The 17,822-nt window shown below is 41.5% G+C and overlaps 1 protein-coding gene across 1 annotated transcript; it reads left to right on the top strand.

Moving 5' to 3' along the window:
• The first annotated feature begins 647 nt into the window (after positions 1-647).
• LOC115384514 (serine/threonine-protein kinase/endoribonuclease IRE1-like) lies at positions 648-17,524 on the top strand. Its single transcript, XM_030086795.1, is given in 26 exon segments — positions 648-970; positions 4,041-4,103; positions 4,105-4,159; positions 4,252-4,285; positions 5,278-5,350; positions 5,433-5,505; positions 5,809-5,931; positions 6,012-6,113; positions 7,034-7,093; positions 7,200-7,416; positions 9,023-9,101; positions 9,265-9,415; positions 10,484-10,635; positions 10,858-11,046; positions 12,855-13,020; positions 13,103-13,177; positions 13,180-13,206; positions 13,490-13,580; positions 14,847-15,036; positions 15,159-15,255; positions 15,338-15,537; positions 15,970-16,117; positions 16,242-16,369; positions 16,509-16,632; positions 16,723-16,790; positions 16,901-17,524. Coding segments are annotated over 26 exon segments (2,958 nt in total). The 5' UTR covers positions 648-880; the 3' UTR covers positions 17,084-17,524.
• The last annotated feature ends 298 nt before the right edge of the window (positions 17,525-17,822 follow it).

Below are 17,822 nucleotides of genomic sequence, written 5' to 3'. Positions count from 1 at the left end.
TTATAATCACCAAAATACTCACCCATCTTGTTAGTTGACTGTAGGAGAAAGAGAATGAAGCTGCATGATGGAGCGCCTCACTTCATGTTAAGAAGGAAATTTTCTGTGGGTTCGAGTCCTGGCTGGGCCTTTCTTTGTGGAGTTTGCATGTTCTCTCCGTGCGTGTGGATGTCCTCCAGGCACTCCCACTGTCTGAAAATCTGCTTTTGTGGTTAATTGGATTTTTACATCTGAACATGATCCTTATGCATTAAGTTTATTAGCAAGGCTTATATGCAGTTAGTAACTTATAGCATTTAGACACATTTCACGTCCCACTGAGAACAAACCTTATTGTTCCCCCCTCTCTACCTGACAGAGAAGTGGAATGAAATATCAGATCCCTTTCATACAGGATGTGAAAGTCGTGTAGTGTATGGCGTGCTGCTGGTGGGTGGAGAGTGGAACAACAGCCAATGCCTCCACGACTTTCTATTGCACAAAAAGCTCCTCTTGTTGCGTTCACACCTGCCAGCGCGTCTGTTTTCCACGTGTTCCAGCCATTTCTGCGGCCCCGCCCCCTCGGCCCTCTGGTTGGTCGAACCTGACGTCAGTCACGTAGGTCCCGCCCCCTCCACTGTTTGACAGTTCTCTCGTGACGTCACCGGTTCCGTCCCAACACGGAAATATGGAGTCGAGAGAGGAGCGGCTGTGTTATGGATTTAAAGCGGTACTCTGAGCTATAAATTTACCCGTGTTTGCTAACTGTCCGCACGGCTGTAGCCGCTATTAACTTTCTGACAGATGGCCACAGTCGCTGGAAATGGAGAGAGAGTTCGACCTCTGCTGTTAGTCGAGTAGCTTCAGCCCCCCCGCCCCTTCCTTCCGTTTGTTTGGAGCCATGAAACCGTGTGTTTTAGGGGTCATGGGGGCTCTGGGACGTCTGCTCCTGTTCCTGCTGCTGCTGTCCTGGGAAGGAATACTCTTTGAGGTAGGAAGACACTCCGGACCTCTACAGCTGTGTGCTTGTTTCTGTTGTCAGGACTGTCTGTGTGTTTCTATTTATGCGCCACAGGGAGACCACAACTGTGTCTATTTAAGGCTCCACCACTAAAGTTGACATGATGCGGTGGGACGTTTAAAATGTTGTCCGTCCAATTTGCCTGGAGAAAGTTAATACTCTGGGTGTGTGTGTGTGTGTGTGTCACCCATATTTACCCACTGGGGGGTGGCAACTAAGTGAGCAGGAGGGTATTGAATGGTACACCCAATCAAACCGGATCAGGGCTCACCCACCTACAAACAACTTCCTGAGTTTGTAAACAAAGTTTGAGGAAAATTCCATCTTTCTCCTCTTAATTCAACTCTCTGTGCTGCAGTGCGGAATGTTTGGGTGGCAGTGGTGTTGTGACTTGTTTACAAACACGATGAAGCCTCTACAGACTAAAATGACCATTTCATTACTTTCATACCACAGAAAATACTTATTAAGTTTTGTTATAATGTTTTTATAAATCTTGGGACTGTGGGAAATTGGGAAAATACCTTTAAACATGTAGCTTTCTTACTTGGGTGAGTCCCTTTTATGGTTAGGTAATGTATTTGTAATAAGTGATCCTTTATTCCACCAGCTATCCTACAATGTCCTCACCTCCACTTAAAAAAAAACTGATTTGAAGATGCAGTCATTTCCTGGAAACTGGGATCCTGATCCTAGAGGTGTGTTGAACTTCTACGATGTATCGTGTGGGCGTTCTGCATGGATGCAGTGGCAGAACATAAACTATAATAATGCAGTAATTCAGTTTCTTGATTTTTGGCTGTTCTTTTTAAATGCTGCACTGATTTGATTCCATTTTGATTTTTTATTGAATACACTTTTTGTCGTGTTTGTAATTTTCTAAGTTAAAAATAGTTCATGTTCAAAATAGTTCATTCCTGGCTGCTGGTATTCATGATCATAAAAAGTAACCATTTGCAGTAATGAATAAAAATGGGGCTGTAACATAGTTATAATCAAATTGTGAGGCCACCTAAGATGCACAGCTGTAATTCTAATGTAAAATAACTTTAAAACAAGCTGTTGATTCGTTATATCCACAGAAAGAAAAGTCCGATGTTACGACTGTGCTTGTCACATCACTTTAAATTTCAGTTTTAATTTGTGATATATTTTGACTTAGTGAAATCCACTTTTCCTGTACTCAAGACAAATATCTTTTCTTTTTATTTCAATTCAGTCTTGTCTCTCACTGAGCTTCATTATTTATTTTATTTTATTTAACCTTTATTTAAGCAGGAGAATCCCGTTGAAATTAAGAACCTCTTTTTCAAGGGAGTCCTGAATTATGTATTCAGGACAGGACATAGATACATCTTTTTATGATAATAAAAGTAAAATATGTAAGACTTTGATGTAAAAAAATTAAGCTCAATAAGATAGCCGATAGTCACAAATTCCAATTTTGTGATGCGCTGCTTCAAAATCTGCAAGTTTTCAAACATGTTCCAGTTCATTTAGTTTCGCAGCATAACATGGTTTACTGAGTCACAGAAGAAGCACCTGGAGGAATTAGTCCACGTCAAGTTTACAAAGTGGTATACTCTGTGGCAAGCACTTTTATTCTTTTTATTTACTGAAATAGGCCAGGATTTATTTGTAACCAGTGGAAATTTGCGCTATGTGGGTTGCAAGTGCTGTTGCATAACATTTTCAGATGAGACAGATAACCTTTCTAACACGTCTGAGTAAGCAAAGTTGAGATCTGATATCAAAACCTTGCACATTTCCTCTCCCAATCTGTCAGCAGTCAGAAGAAAAAATAAGAGCCAAGACTCTCAAACCCAGGTGAAATACAGAGTAACTCTGCAGTGACTCAACACTGCCACCTAGAGAACACAGTGACACGACATAGGGTCAAATAAAGCACCTTTAACTTCGTTATGTTGTGTGAATTCTCGCAGATCTTTTCATGGGCTTTATCACTTTAAAACAAAAGAAATAAATATAATTTTCTAATATTACAACTGATGGAGGAATTATATGATGGATTATCGGAGCAAGAAACAGATTTATAACCAGGTGTTGTTTACACAATTCGAGGAATTTTTTTCTGGTGGGTTGACAATAAACAAACAATAAATGCAGAGAAAAAGACAAGACAAAAAAGAGTGCATTGTGTCATGAGTGCTACATAAAGTTAACTAAATAAAGCTTTAACATGAACTAACTTGATGCAGATGAGGAGATGCCGAAGTTAGCTATGATGTCGTCTGTGATCTCATGGTTTAATTGTTCCTAAGTAGATTGTGTAACATTCACTAATATTAACCTGGGAGCTACTAAAGAAATCTGACCCTAGTCCTTGTAGAAGCCTCATGACACACACTCCAACTGTTCCGTATTTGTTTTTCTCCCTATTTATTTAGGGATGGTTTCCTTGTAGATTTTACAGTGGCTTTTGTTATACCATCAAACTGTCCAGCAGCAGAGCTGCAGCTTTGACACAATGAAATCCACCGGTGACATGAGACTGATTGGCTTAACACAGTTTATTTATTATGAATGGGTACACTGTACAGGGTCAGAACACTTCAGTTGACCTGTGGTTTTAAGTGACTGTCTCTGGAAGGAAAAGGTTTGTCTGACATTGTGTTTTCAGTAAATTGGACAGGCAGCATATCTCAACCAAACTTTACACCACCATCATCCTTTAATCGTCATCACTGGCAATTCAGACAAGGTTCTACACATTGCAGTTGTGTTCCTTTACAACGCTGAGATAAGTGCTCACACACCCCAGGTACAGTTACAGTGTGAGCAGGGCATGCAGGTAAAGGATATCCGGCTGAAAAAGGAATGCAGTACAAATATTGGAGGAAAAACTCACTGCAGGACTGACACACCCACTTAAATAAGGCTGGACAGAAAGGCAGGAACACACACTCTGCAGTCACGCTGTGCTGAAATCTGAGATATGTGACACGATTGACCTCCTAGTTAAACAGCTGACATAAAACTCTTTCTATGTATCTCCTTCTCCCTCTCCGTCCCCCTCCAGGTTGGGGGCGTTAGTCAGTCACCCTCCCCAGAGTCTCTCCTGTTCGTCTCGACCCTGGACGGCAGGCCTGCATGCCGTCTCTAAACAGACAGGAGACATCAAGTGGACCCTAAGAGAAGGTTTCAACACACAGACATCATCACTTTTCACTGATGTTTTTATGTTGCTTTCTTGTTATATCTCCTGACACTTTTCTTTAAAACTCTTGCAGACCCCATTATTCAAGTGCCTGTCTACCTCTCAGAGTAAGTAACAAATATACACTTATACAGTCACAACATGGTGTTGTCGACATTCAAGCTCCAAATGTTTGTGTTTTCTTAATTTAGGTTAGACCAAATAGTTTCTGACTTAAATTAAGCTTTATTGAAATAATATTGCTACATATTGACAATCATATGTAACAGCTACACGGCTGTACTGATTAAGAATACTTAAATTAAATTAAATTAAATTAAATTAAATTAAATTAAATTAAATGCAGTATATTACAGAACATTTTTTTTTACAAGGAATTGCTAGTGGGGAACAAAACTCTTTGTTTCATGGCTTTTCTGTATTATGTAACGTAAACTCTATATTTAGTGCAACACTCCATTAATCTGCTACTGCTTTTATTAAAGAAATGATCATTTATTTGACAGCAGTGAAGCCAACCAAGTGCTTTCAGTAGCTTCAGGTCATATCAGACGAGATCTTCCAGCACAAAATGTAATCCAGTTATTTCCGTCTACAAAAGTCATCACTGTATTTCAGGGTAGTGTTAAGATATTTATTTCCTAAATCCTCTCTGTGCTGTTTTACCATTTGCACCGAATATTAATCCATTCACCTTCTAGACTGCATAATCCAGCTCACAGAGGTTAGAGTCAATCCCACTCCACCGCAGGACGCACGCACATGGAAGGAAGTCAGACTACTTGCAGAGAAACCCACACATGCTCAGGGAGAACATGTAGACTTCACACATAATACCTCACCCCTCTCTACAATCATGAAGCTGTTTGGGGAAACAGCAATATTTCTTAAAAAAAACTTAAAATAACCTGGAATTCCAGTTTATTTTATCAGTCTGACATTTAGCTTTGGAAAAGTCTGATCATTCTTGTTGATATTTGTGAAAAAAAGGTTCAAAAAGTGACTTTAAATAAAAGAAAATGGTATGTAATTCATCAGGGTTTACGCTTTTCTCTATACTGATCATCATTGTTTTAATTTTTATTATTTTTTTCTGTAGGCCTGGTTTTCTCCCAGACCCCAATGATGGCAGTTTGTATGTACTTGGAGGAAAACACAAGGAAGGCCTGATGGTGAGACTTGCTGTTTCTGTGAGTGTTTGTGTCCTTGTTTATCTTTTTCCTCTTTAACCTGAGTGTTTTGATGCCTCTGCAGAAACTGCCTTTCACCATACCAGAGCTGGTTCAGTCGGCTCCATGCAGGAGCTCAGACGGCATGCTCTATACAGGTCAGTGTGTGTGTGTGTGTGTGTGTGTGTGTGTGTGAGAGACAAGCAGGGAAATACAGTGCTGTGCAAAAGGTTAATGCAAAATGTAAAGTTGTCAGTGTTGGCAGTTTACTTGATTGAAGAGAAGAGAAATCTAAAATCAGTTTTTTTGGTCTGACATCCTTCACTTTCAACAGATTTCTGACCGTGTTCTCCAACACCCGCTTTAAATGTTTGTACAGTAGTGTGTGTGTTATCGACAATGTCATAAAAATTGGAGCCACACCCCGTCAGTGCCTGTTCTGTGTCTTCGTTCTAATACAGGTAAGAAGCAGGATGTGTGGTTTGTGGTGGATCCTGAAACAGGCGAGAAACAAACCAGTTTAACGACATCCAGCTCCGAATCCATCTGTCCCAACACCCCTCTGCTCTACATCGGACGCACAGGTACTGGACACACAGACAGTCACACACACGTGTGTGTGTCAGGGCGTCAGGCTCATGGGTTTCTGCTGTTTGTTTTCCAGAGTACATGGTCACCATGTTTGACACAAAGACACAGGAACTGCGATGGAACGCCACTTACAATGATTACTCTGCACCTCCTTATGATGAGAAGCAAGACTACAGTACGTCTCTGAAATGAACAAAGACAGGTTACAGTCTGTAAGCTTCGTCATATTTGAATGTGACTTCTCCTCTTAGGTTTTAAAGACTGGCCTATTTTAAAGCTAAAAAAAAAATGCAGTATTAGAAATAACTTATTTTATTAAGAGCTAAAAGAAAAAAAGTTGCTACAAAAAGTAAAGCGATGAAATTGATTTTTTAAAACATCTTTAGTTTGGAGAAATTTAAAATGTGAGAAATTACACTGAATGGGTTGATCTTTGGAATAAATATTCACAAGGAAGAATTTTCAATTCTTTCTTTTTCAAAGGCTCGGTAATGTTTTGCCATTCCTTTCAGTTATACTCCAGCTGAACCTCCATCACCTCAAAATATGTGATTGTGAAATGATTGAATAGTTAGACTTTGATTTTTTTTCAAGTCTGTTGAAAAACATGATTTTTTTTTTGTTTTTAGTTGTAAAGTCAAGAATATGCATTTTTCTGTCACTTATTAAGTTGTTTTCATCCGCAATGGAATATTTTATTATCCAAATTCCAAAAAGAAATCAAATATTTATAAGTTTGCTCACATTTTCAGCATTTTTTTAAAATTGGATTTGTAAAGCATGATCACAGTATAAAGACGTACAGTATATTAAACATGCATCTCATGGCTGTTCATGATGTTGAACTTAGAGTGATGTTCCTAGACTTAACATTTTCAAATGTACAGAGTGTGTAAGATAATTGCATTTGTGGAAATTTAAGAATTTTTTTTTACATCAATGGTGAATACTTTTTTAAAAATTACACACACACTGTTTATTGTCAGGAACTCTGATCACCCGGAGAAAGCTCATGCATGTCCAGGTCTAACATGCAAATGAGATGTGTGTGTTTTGAAGTGCGGATCTAACCTGCTATCCCTTCTTTGTCTTCAGAGATGGCGCACCTGGTTTCGAGTGGTGATGGTCTTGTTGTGACTGTGGACAGAGAGTCAGGTAGGGGGAGGTGTGTGGTTCTTACTATGTGTGCCTCTTCCAGTAACGTCACACATGGGAGCGGTTCATCAGTTTCTTTAGCTTGTGTCATTTTCTTTTTTTCCAGGCGATGTCCTGTGGAGTCAAAACTACGGCTCGCCCGTCATCGGCGTCTACCTGTACTCGGGGGACTCGCTGAGACACGCCCCTCACCTGTCCCTCGCCATGGAAACGCTGCGCTTTCTCACCTTCTCGGCCGCCAGCAACCAGGCAGACGCACACTCCACTCTGAAGTGGAGCTACCAGTTTGTGAAGGAGCAAGCCAGCGCGCAAGCACAGCTCGTGTAAGAGAAAGCATAATCTCACGCTCCTGTTTGCACACAGACCAGCAGAAGCTCGCTGTGTTCAGTGCAGAAATAATCTCCCTCTGTCTGGGTTCCATAGTGTGAGTGATTTATAAAGGCTGTAACTGGAGCGCTCTCTCACAGGAAACACAGAGCTTTGCTTGAGCAGGTTCCCAGCCCGCTGTTGTATACGCCTTTTTTTTTTTTTTTTTTTTGCCTTCTTTCTGGAGCGTGCTTCAAATTTATGTGATAATTGATGACAAGGTGTCCTCATAAATGAAATTAACATACAAGGCATATGCCAAGAAGTGCTGACTCTCTCTCCCTGTCAGGTTGGCTGAAAGTTATATGACCAGAATTTACATTCCACTTTGTAAGGGGGCGAAAAATGAGCTGTGGGGTCGTTTCCAGGCACTGAAACTTGTAAAAGAGGCAAGACAGGAAACGGGAGAGAAATGGATACAATACAAGTCCCCAAACTCCTGAAAGTGGGGCTGATGCGGCTTATGGTCATACTTAGCCTTAAAAGCCACGGGAAACATTTTTTATTTTTATGCCTCTTTTCAGCTGCAGCTAAAAGCTTTGTGTTTTTGGGTTGTTTATCTGTGCAGAGCACTGAATGCTGTGAAGGGATTTCTTACAGTCAGGCACTTCATTTTACGTTTCATTGGCCAAACATCAACATGACCTTATGTGCATCGTATCAATTCTTTTTTGGATACAGTATCTTAGGAAAGAATATAGTGTGCAAGCATTATTACATTTCTGAGCTGTTTCTGGACATGTCTGTTAACTGGGCGGTAGCTCTGTTTTCAAGTTGTTTATTTGACTTTATTTGTGCACTGGTATATTCTAGAGTTGTGTGTCTTTTCTCTATTTTAAAAGCTAAAATTACGTAAAATTAGATGTTGAAAACTTCACATAAACAGGAATAAAGTCATTTACTCCCGAAAATAAGAACAATACCCATAGAAGTAGCAGCAAACTCCATTTATTTGATATTTCCATTACATTTGATAGAAATAGCCACATTACTGTAATGAAGTAGTTGTTTGGGTACTTTGATGTATATTTTTGTAATTACTAAATGCAAATTATAAAATCCGTTACTTTTACAATCAAGTAATAATTAAACACATCCACAATTTGAATGAACATTGTACACCTTTGATCTGCATGTTTGAAAGCAATTATTGTGTGTTTTAACAGAGGAAATTAATGATTTATACTGTAATTTGTTTGCCGCGGTGGGCTTTTTATTTACTGGTTTGTTTTTGGGAGAAATGTGCTTTAAAGGCTGATTTATAACCCAGATAAACTGGGGAAAAAAATAAAAATCTCCCAAAAAGTGTTTTCTATGCTAATTTTACAACAAAATTGTCAATTTCTGTGATCGTAAGCCACTGTATTTAAATTCATACAGTGATATTTGGATTTTACTTTCATGGTTATTATTGAAAGCCACTGTGGAATTTAATAATCATCATAAAACCAGAGTAACCACTCCTTTGGAATACAAAGAAATGATCACAGCTATAAAGAAAAGTAAAAAACACATTAAATGTATAACTTGTCTCAGGAAATAACCGACCTTTGTTTCCTTTAGGCCCACTCTCTATGTGGGAAAGTTAGACTCTCACCTTTATGCTTCGACTTCTCTTGTTCACCACGGGGTCTCATTAGTGGTGAGTTGAAATAAATTCCCTTCCCATCAGATATACATCAACACATAGTTCACCCAAACACAAACATCTCCATCAACACTCCTCCCTGATTTATCAGCACGTCGGTGGACTTTATTTAGTTGATCCTTCTCTGATTGGTTGGTGCTTTCTGTTGCTCCGCCAGCCTCGCGGCCTGACCCTGGCACGGATTGAAGGTCCGATGACGGCGGGAGTGACGGTCAGAGAACGAGGGGAGTGTGAGATCACTCCATCCACTGACGTGCGCTATCCTGCAGGGAGCACGAACAGCCGGAAGAACCACTGGCTGCTGATAGGTAAACACCAACACACACACACACACACACACACACACACACACACACACACACACACACACACACACACACACACACACACACACACACACACACACACACAACTCAATTCATATGTTTAACTCAGTGATGTCCTGAATATTACCAATAATTTAATAGTAAATGCTAATTGAAACCGTGTTCAAGGTGTGTCAAATAATTATTAAAATCAGTCAAAAACAGAGATGTTTTTCAAGTCCTAGAAAAAAGTAAAGGTCTGTCATTTAATGTTAAAAGAGACAAAATCGATCAAGCCAAAAGCCAACTTGACTTTTTTCTAAGTTGTGATTTACAAGCTAATCTGAATGAACCATTATATTGTGGATATATATTCTGATCCTGTCACTTCCGTCAGGAGCTGGCGTGCGTATCACTCTCAACAATAACTACTGAACCATTTATCTCTACAAAATGTCAGAAAGCAGAGAAATAGAGCTTATCATGATATTTCCCAATATTTCTGTAATGCGACTGATCACTGACAAAATTGAAGAGTAGTTTAACACATTTACAGCTCAGTGGTTAAATATCTGTTACTTGCTGACAACACTGACTGCAGCACTGTGCTATTGCCAAGAGCTTCAGCAATTGTTGTATTAAATAATCCTTCATTGAGTAACTCAGTTCTTCATCCTGTGATGCAAACTTGGAATGCAAGACAAGATACGCTGGATCAGGTTGTATAATTCACTGATTTTACTAGACATGCTAGCAGCACATCACAAAACTGTCTTTTAAATCACATTTGGAGTGTTGTCTTTTTCTAATTCTGCTTTATTCGTGAGCTTGTATTGATTTGAGAGTAAGCAGAAATATTATTTATCTGAGAAAATCTTTCATTTTTCAAACTTTATCGCCATTCTGTTTCTTTTTATAGAGGCAAAAAACTGGCTTACAACAAAGAGGGGGATCCCTGGAAATATAAATTATGTTTGATTAATGTAACAGACTGAAGAGAGAGCCAGCCCTCACATTGACCCTTGTGTAAGGAAAGTGTGACGTGTGTGTGTGTGTGCTTCTGTGCTGCAGGTCACCATGAGCTGCCTCCAGTGGCTCACACCACCATGCTGAGGGACTTTCCAGCCCCCCTGCAGCACTCTGGTGAGGCCGTCATCCCCCCTCGGTCGCCTGCCTCCTCTCCATCCCCGGTCCCTCCTGCCTACCACTACCATCAGCGCAGTGTGAGTAACACACTACCCCAGTGTCGCTGCTGCAGTCTGCACCGGAGTCTGTACCTCCACCGAATGAAGCCGGGTGTTTGTCCTTTCCTGTCATTGCGCTGCCATCCGTGTCCAAGACCAAAGATTTTTACTTCATAAATTGCTTTTTGTAGTACATTATGAGAAACTGACCACAAATCCTTCTGATGTATCTGCGTTTTAATTTGTTATCTCATCATTCAGTTTCAGAGGGTTCCTGGGAGCCAGGTAGACGGCAGTACTTACAGAGGAGGGGCTGATGGGAAGACGCTGGATCAGACCCACACACCGACCACACAGCTGCCTGTGTTTATGAGTCAGGACCGCCTGACTCTGACCGTCCTGACTCTGGTGATGGGAGGACTCCTCGTCTTCGCACTGACGTATCCCATTGTGAGTTCAGAAGGCTTCGTGTCTGTAAAGCTGAAACAAAGCTACAGCGAGAAACAGCCACAGGTCCATGTCCAAAAGTAGAGATAAACCAGTAAACCATATGACCAATTTATCCAACACACACTCTTTTTATTTGTGAGAAAAAGCAAGAGGGAAGAAACTCCGCTCTGCAAAGGGACGACATGCGTATTACGCTCGAAAGTCCCCGGCCTGAATTTGAACCCAGTTCTTCTTACTGTGAGGTAACAGTGAGTCTGCAATTGAAAAAGTTTTCAGAGTGTGGCCATCATGGGGTTTTTTTAGAGCTCTGTCCAACAGTTTCATTTATTAATATCCTCAATAGGCCGAGGTGGAGTCCATGTGAGGACATGAACTCGGCATTGTGTGTGTTTTTTTCCTTTTAACTTGTCCCCCGATATGCCCTTAGAAAAATGTGCTGCCATTTTTAACCAAACAGTTGTGTGAGAAAACTTTAAGTGCGGCAATTTCTTTTTTTCTGATCTCAGCAGGGCGTCCCACTTTCACGCTGTTGGTTTCAAGCACCTGCCGTCATGTGCTTCACACTGACCTATCTGATATTACATCAAATAAAAAGAAATTTCAAAGTGTTTCCACTGAGTGTTAAAAGAAAAAAAAAAACTGGGACAGTCAAATCAGGCGCATCAGTTTTTTTCTATATTTTAGCACCAAGATTGCAACATAGAATCATTGGAAAAAGCCAAACATCGATTACTTTCGCACTGAATGTTCGTTCACGTGATTTTTTTCCATCATCCTGCAGCATAAAAATACATTTTCACTGAGATCAAGAGAACGTCTGCAACAGGTTTCACTAAAAAAAGAAGAAGAAAATAAACCTCACCAGTTATGAAAACAATCTTTCTTTTAGATTAAAGTGTTGTGGGCACGAGGCTTGGTCTTGGTGTTTATGAGCGATTTCCCTGAGTTGATCAAATCACTGCAGCATCAAACAGAAGCAGAATACCGTTCGTCCACAGCAGCAGTACATCATTAAGTGGTCGGCGCATAATTAGAAGAAACGACGTGTCTCACCAGCCTACGTGACAGGGTCGATGTACCCACACTATAATGAGATAAAACTGAAGTTCAGTACATTCCCACCATGGTAATTTTGCAGCCCGAAGGACAAGTGAGAACGTTTCCTCAAGAGCTGGTGTTGACACTTGTTGGTGGAGCGATGCGTAGAAAGAGTCCAAGGTGAAGGCCAGCAGGTTCCTGATGATAAACTTCATAAAGATGTGCCCTCTTCAGTGGCTGCTGTTTATTCTGAGCTGTTAAAAGGTTTTTATTTTTGTGGATTTTCTGCCAGATGCAGTTTCCGATGCGTGAGTCATTTATCATTTCACCATGTTACACACACAATCAACACAGGGTCAGTCCCCTGTAGGCAGCTGTAAATATATTGAATTCACAGCTAGGGTTCGTCTTTAGATAAATGCTGTAGCGCAAATACTCAGCAATGAATGAATTCAGTTCATTAATCTTTTGCAAGGGTTTGAAGTGATTTACAGATTGATTTAAAAACTTTTTCAGTCCTGTTTTTCAGTGCAGATGTCTTTCTTTCACCAAATGAAGCTCATAACACTCATCTAGCACGAAGCAGCTTCCAAAAAAATTCTAATACATACATTTATAAACTAATCTAATGGTGAATAAATCCCCCTAAAGCAGTAATTATCCCCTCTTCTATATTTCTTGCATTTTTAAAAGCATTCATGGTTTTCACAACATATTGCAGCTTTGAAACAGCACTGAAACACAGTGTGTGTATGTGTGTGTTTGCGCAGCATGCAGCCCAGAGCCTGAGAGCTCAGAGACAGCTGGAGGAAGCGTTCGAGTCTCGCCTCCAGCGCATGCAGACGAACATGCAGACCACCGCACAGGACGGCGCCCCGACAGAGACTCCGCTCCCCTCGGAAGTGAGCGCCTCTACCGACACAAACGTCTCGACTGGTACGTAGCCTCTTCGAGAAACGGGAGAAGTAAGACGTGCCAGCTTCACAGTCATTGTACATTTTCCTCCATGTGGATTCAGACTCCCTGCCTGTGGGCGCCGACCCTCCTCCTGCTCCTCACAGTCACAGCAGCGTCTTCTCAGATGTTGATAAAATGGCACAACTGGGCACAAACCCCCCATAGGTAAGTCTATTGCAAAGCTTATTCATATAGTCTGTGGCTCAGTGGGTGAAGCAGCAGGTCTTTGTGTTACGTCCACCATCTTGCTCTGTCCGTTTGTCTAAGCATCATTGGAACCCTAAATCTTCACTGTTGAAACTGTAAAAAGAAAGAAATTGAATGTTTTACTAGCAGAGCACACAATACTTAAATTCTGATTTCAGAAAAAGAAAAACAGTCACCATCTATCACTAGAATGAGGTTGTTTTAGTATTCCTGTGTGATTTGTGCTTTCTGTGTCTTTCAGAGGGAAGCAATGAAGAGGTGCAGGTTGGGAAAATCTCCTTCACCTCCTCTGAAGTGCTTGGACACGGCACAGCGGGAACCTTTGTCTTTCGGTACAGTACATTGTCTTTATGAACATGGCTTTGATTGTAGTTAAAAACAGTGATTTGTTTGTGTATTTCACATTTTTTAATGCATTTTTTTTTCTGAAAGCATGTTAGAAACCATCTTTCCTTACATCCAGGAAACCCTGCACTTACTGTACCTGCAGGATGTGCACTTTTCTGCTCCAAAGCACAAAGACATTGCTCAAAGTTTTTATTTGTCACAGCCATAACACAGAAAACAGGCAAACGATGATTACACACTCATAAAAACCAGAGAGGAGAGATTACCCAGAAAAACACTACCTACACTTAACAGATGCTGGAGCTGCTCTAGATAATTGCACGCTGCTATTTTGAGTGTGTAACAAAGGTGTAGACCACAGCTGCCGGCTGACTGAACAAGGATAGAGCCCAGTCCACAGGAGCGTTTAACCTGCAGCTGGAAAGCTCCACGGTCGGTCACTCCGCTAATCAGGGGGGCTCGTCCACAGCCCCGTACGCAGCTCCACCCCAGCAGGTCCACCACAGACAGTGAGGCGCACCCAGGGGCGCAAACAGAGAGGGAGGGAGGGGGTCGAAGCACGAAATCTACTACACAAACACCCGCTGTCTCTGGGTCATTACAGCTGGAAGAGCTGCTTCTGGATAGAAGCCCAATGTCACGTCTTAGAAGCCGAGGCACCAGTGAACACATTATCACCGAAGATGTTTTTTTTTTTCTGTGGAAAACAGCCGTGCTTTAAAATGCATGGCATGTTCTGTTATCATTATGAATAAATACCGCTGAGAGGAAACGCTGTTACAATGCAAACTGTAACCATTTAGCGTCCCTCGGCGATTATCCAGATTGTGAATAATTTATACATTTAGTATAATTATACGTTTTAAGTTGCAAAAACATGGATAATTGTTGCGCATCAATGTAAATATAGATGAGGTTTTAATTTCATATGTCCATTCAATGGTGAATCATCATACAGCATTGCAATTTGACCATTGTCAACAGCATCATTTCAGCCCTGTGGTTGTCTCACTGTGAATTATCAGTGTTACCTTATCATGGTGTAAACAATAGATGCTTTTTCTACAGGTGAAATTCAAATGTAACTTTGACAATATGCTTTCAAACAGTCTAAATTACCATACAATACATATCTTTTGAGTTGTAGTCAACAAATGCTCTCGGCTGTGTGTTTTTTCTGAGATGGGGCGTCTTGTTCACAGCCACATTTGTGTATATTTTATTATGTTTGTATGCTTCTGGGACTCCAGGGGTAAGTTTGATGGGCGCCAAGTAGCCGTGAAGCGAATTCTGCCGGAGTGCTTTGAGGTCGCGGAGCGAGAGGTGCAGCTTCTCCGAGAGTCGGACACGCACCCCAACGTGATCCGATACTTCTGCACAGAGAGAGACCGCCTCTTCACCTACATCGCCATCGAGCTGTGCACCGCAACCCTGCAGCAGGTGAACGCCGCAGTGCTTTGGTGGTGGACATTGGCTTCAGCGTCTCAGCCTTGACTTTAATTCAAATCGGCATGTCACGGTGCTCATTTAAATCACTTTTCTGTATTTTTTTGTTTTTACAGTATGTGGAGGATCCTTCTTGCTTTCCTGAGCTGAGTCCTATAACTCTGCTGGAACAGACCATATGTGGTCTCTCACACCTCCACTCACTCAATATCGGTGAGACATGCAAAAACAGTCATGCAGCTAAAAAAAAAGCGTAATTCTTCCTCCTTCATTGTTTCATCTGTTCTCCTTCCAGTCCATCGTGACCTGAAGCCCAGAAACATCCTTCTCTCTGGTCCCAGTGCACTGGGTCGGGTCCGAGCGCTCATCTCCGACTTTGGACTGTGTAAAAAGATCCCAGAAGGTCGCTGCAGCTTCTCTCTGCGCTCTGGGATTCCAGGAACTGAAGGGTGGATCGCTCCCGAAGTACTGCGAGACACACCCGGGAATAAACCGGTAGGACCGCAGAGGGACTCGGGCCGTCTGCGATAGTCCCTATATCGGATGGTTTCCTTCAGGGAAAGAAGATCAGGCTTATGATGACAGGAAACAAAGCAATTGAAGAAGTTTTTTCCTTTGTAAAAAGAAAGCAACCCTTAAAAAAGAAACAATTTTCTCTCAAGTTAATGATTGACGACTGCTCGATATAAAAACTTATGAATTTCTTTGATGTTCGCTCCATTCTAAAGAAATTGACTTTCTCTTTTCCATCTTCCTCTGAGTAATGATCAGAAGTAGTTTTCCACTGTTTGATGACTTCCATCCATCCATCCAAGTTTTCTGACCAGATCACAGAGTTAAAAGTGGCGATGACGACCCAGATTCTTCTGTAGATAAGCTGTTTTTGAATTAATGTTTGAAGTGGAGATGTTTCTCCTCTCCTTCCAGACAGCAGCGGTCGACGTCTTCTCAGCAGGCTGTGTGTTTTACTACGTGGTCAGTAGGGGGCAGCACCCCTTTGGAGACGCGCTGAGACGGCAGGTCAACATCCTGTCAGGAGAGTATTCACTCTCTCACTTCATGGAGGACATACATGGTGAGACCTCGTTCAACCACACCTCCAGTCCTCACACTTCACCTCTGTCACAGCAAGATGCAATCTGGGACCAATTTCATAAACCTGCACAAGTCAGACTGTGTTTGTGTGACTGTCTCATCAGATGATGTGATAGCTCAGGATCTGATCGAGCAAATGATCAGTGCGGAGGCCGAGTCACGCCCCTCCACCGCCTGCGTGCTCAAACACCCTTTCTTCTGGAGTCCTGAGAAGCAGCTGCTCTTCTTCCAGGTGTGTTCGCCCCCCTTCACCTTTCATATCTGCCAATCTCTAAAGAAAAGTCCAAAATCAGTGTCAGGTTTCCCTCTGTTTAGCCAAACACGCCCTTCTAAACTCTATAAACTGTACTTTTGTTGACGCGCGTTTGAAGGATGTGAGTGACCGGATAGAGAAGGAGCCGGCGGACAGTCCGATTGTCGTCAAGCTGGAGACTGCAGGGAGAGCGGTGGTGCGAACCAACTGGAGGATGCACATCTCAGTGCCTTTACAGACCGGTACAGACACGAGCAAACAGGCACATTTTACACCCGAGAAGAGTAACAGCGGCGGTTAATTGTGTTTTTTATTTCCCATGTGCTCCCCAGACTTGAGGCGGTTCAGGACCTATAAGGGAAACTCAGTTCGAGATCTCTTGAGGGCGATGAGGAATAAGGTTTGCCTGCCTTTGTTTTCTTTTTCCATGGATTCTGTTAGATCACCACACACAAATAAAATCATTCCCACATCCTCACTCTGTGCGCGACCCCTTTTCCATTGACACAGAAGCACCACTACCACGAGCTGCCCCCCGAGGTTCAGGAGACCCTGGGCGAGCTGCCCGAAGGCTTCGTCGGCTACTTCACCTCACGGTTTCCACGGCTGCTGATGCACACGCACTCCGCCCTGCTCATCTGCGCTCACGAGAGACTGTTTCACCCCTACTTCCTGCCCCCCAACGCCAAGTAGCTTCCACATGACGCCACACTGACCAGACCAGAGGGAAATCATCCCAGACAGTAGCCATTTATTGCTTTCGTAAAGCTCATACTGTTGCGTGTGTGATTTTTTTTTTTAATATAAATTTATAAATTAATTTTTATCGAATGTAATTTTTCTCTCTTCTTCAAAAGATGCACATATTTGGATAGAAAATGTTTTAAATTGTATTGTAAGAAACAATATATTTCCATGATCTTCCGAGTGATACTTTCTTAAGAATCAACAAAAATTAAATAGAAATGCAAATTATTGTGAAAATACTCATGAAAAAAAACATTTTTGTAACAAACTTAAAAAAAAAAAAATCAATAATTGGTTTCAAATTTGTCTGAAACATAGAAAGCTTCTTGTATTTTAACCCTGAAAAACGTAAGTTCTCCAAAGTTTTACCATGAAACAAGGCACTCAGCAGTAAACAGAGAATGATTTTACACATCAGATTAAATAAGAGAACTTCAGATACAGGAACATATAAGCCATTTTTACACACTCCAAACACAATTCAAACAACAACCAAATAAATTAACGAACATCTAAATCCATGTAGCATCGTTCAGTCGGCAGATTTCAGCTTTTAACCCGGTACCGGGTTTCCATTTGAACCCTTTTCCTCAGTTGCACTGACTTTAGAGCACCAGTTTGTTACGTGAGTGTCGCTTTGACTGGTTTCACCAAAAGGTAAATCGTGTGTTGCTGCTGGTGTGAT

Source organism: Salarias fasciatus, unplaced genomic scaffold (assembly GCF_902148845.1).
Source record: "Salarias fasciatus unplaced genomic scaffold, fSalaFa1.1, whole genome shotgun sequence".
Taxonomy (NCBI): domain Eukaryota; kingdom Metazoa; phylum Chordata; class Actinopteri; order Blenniiformes; family Blenniidae; genus Salarias; species Salarias fasciatus.
The sequence above is the reverse complement of the archived record's forward strand: the minus strand, read 5'-3'. Positions and strand labels throughout refer to the sequence as shown.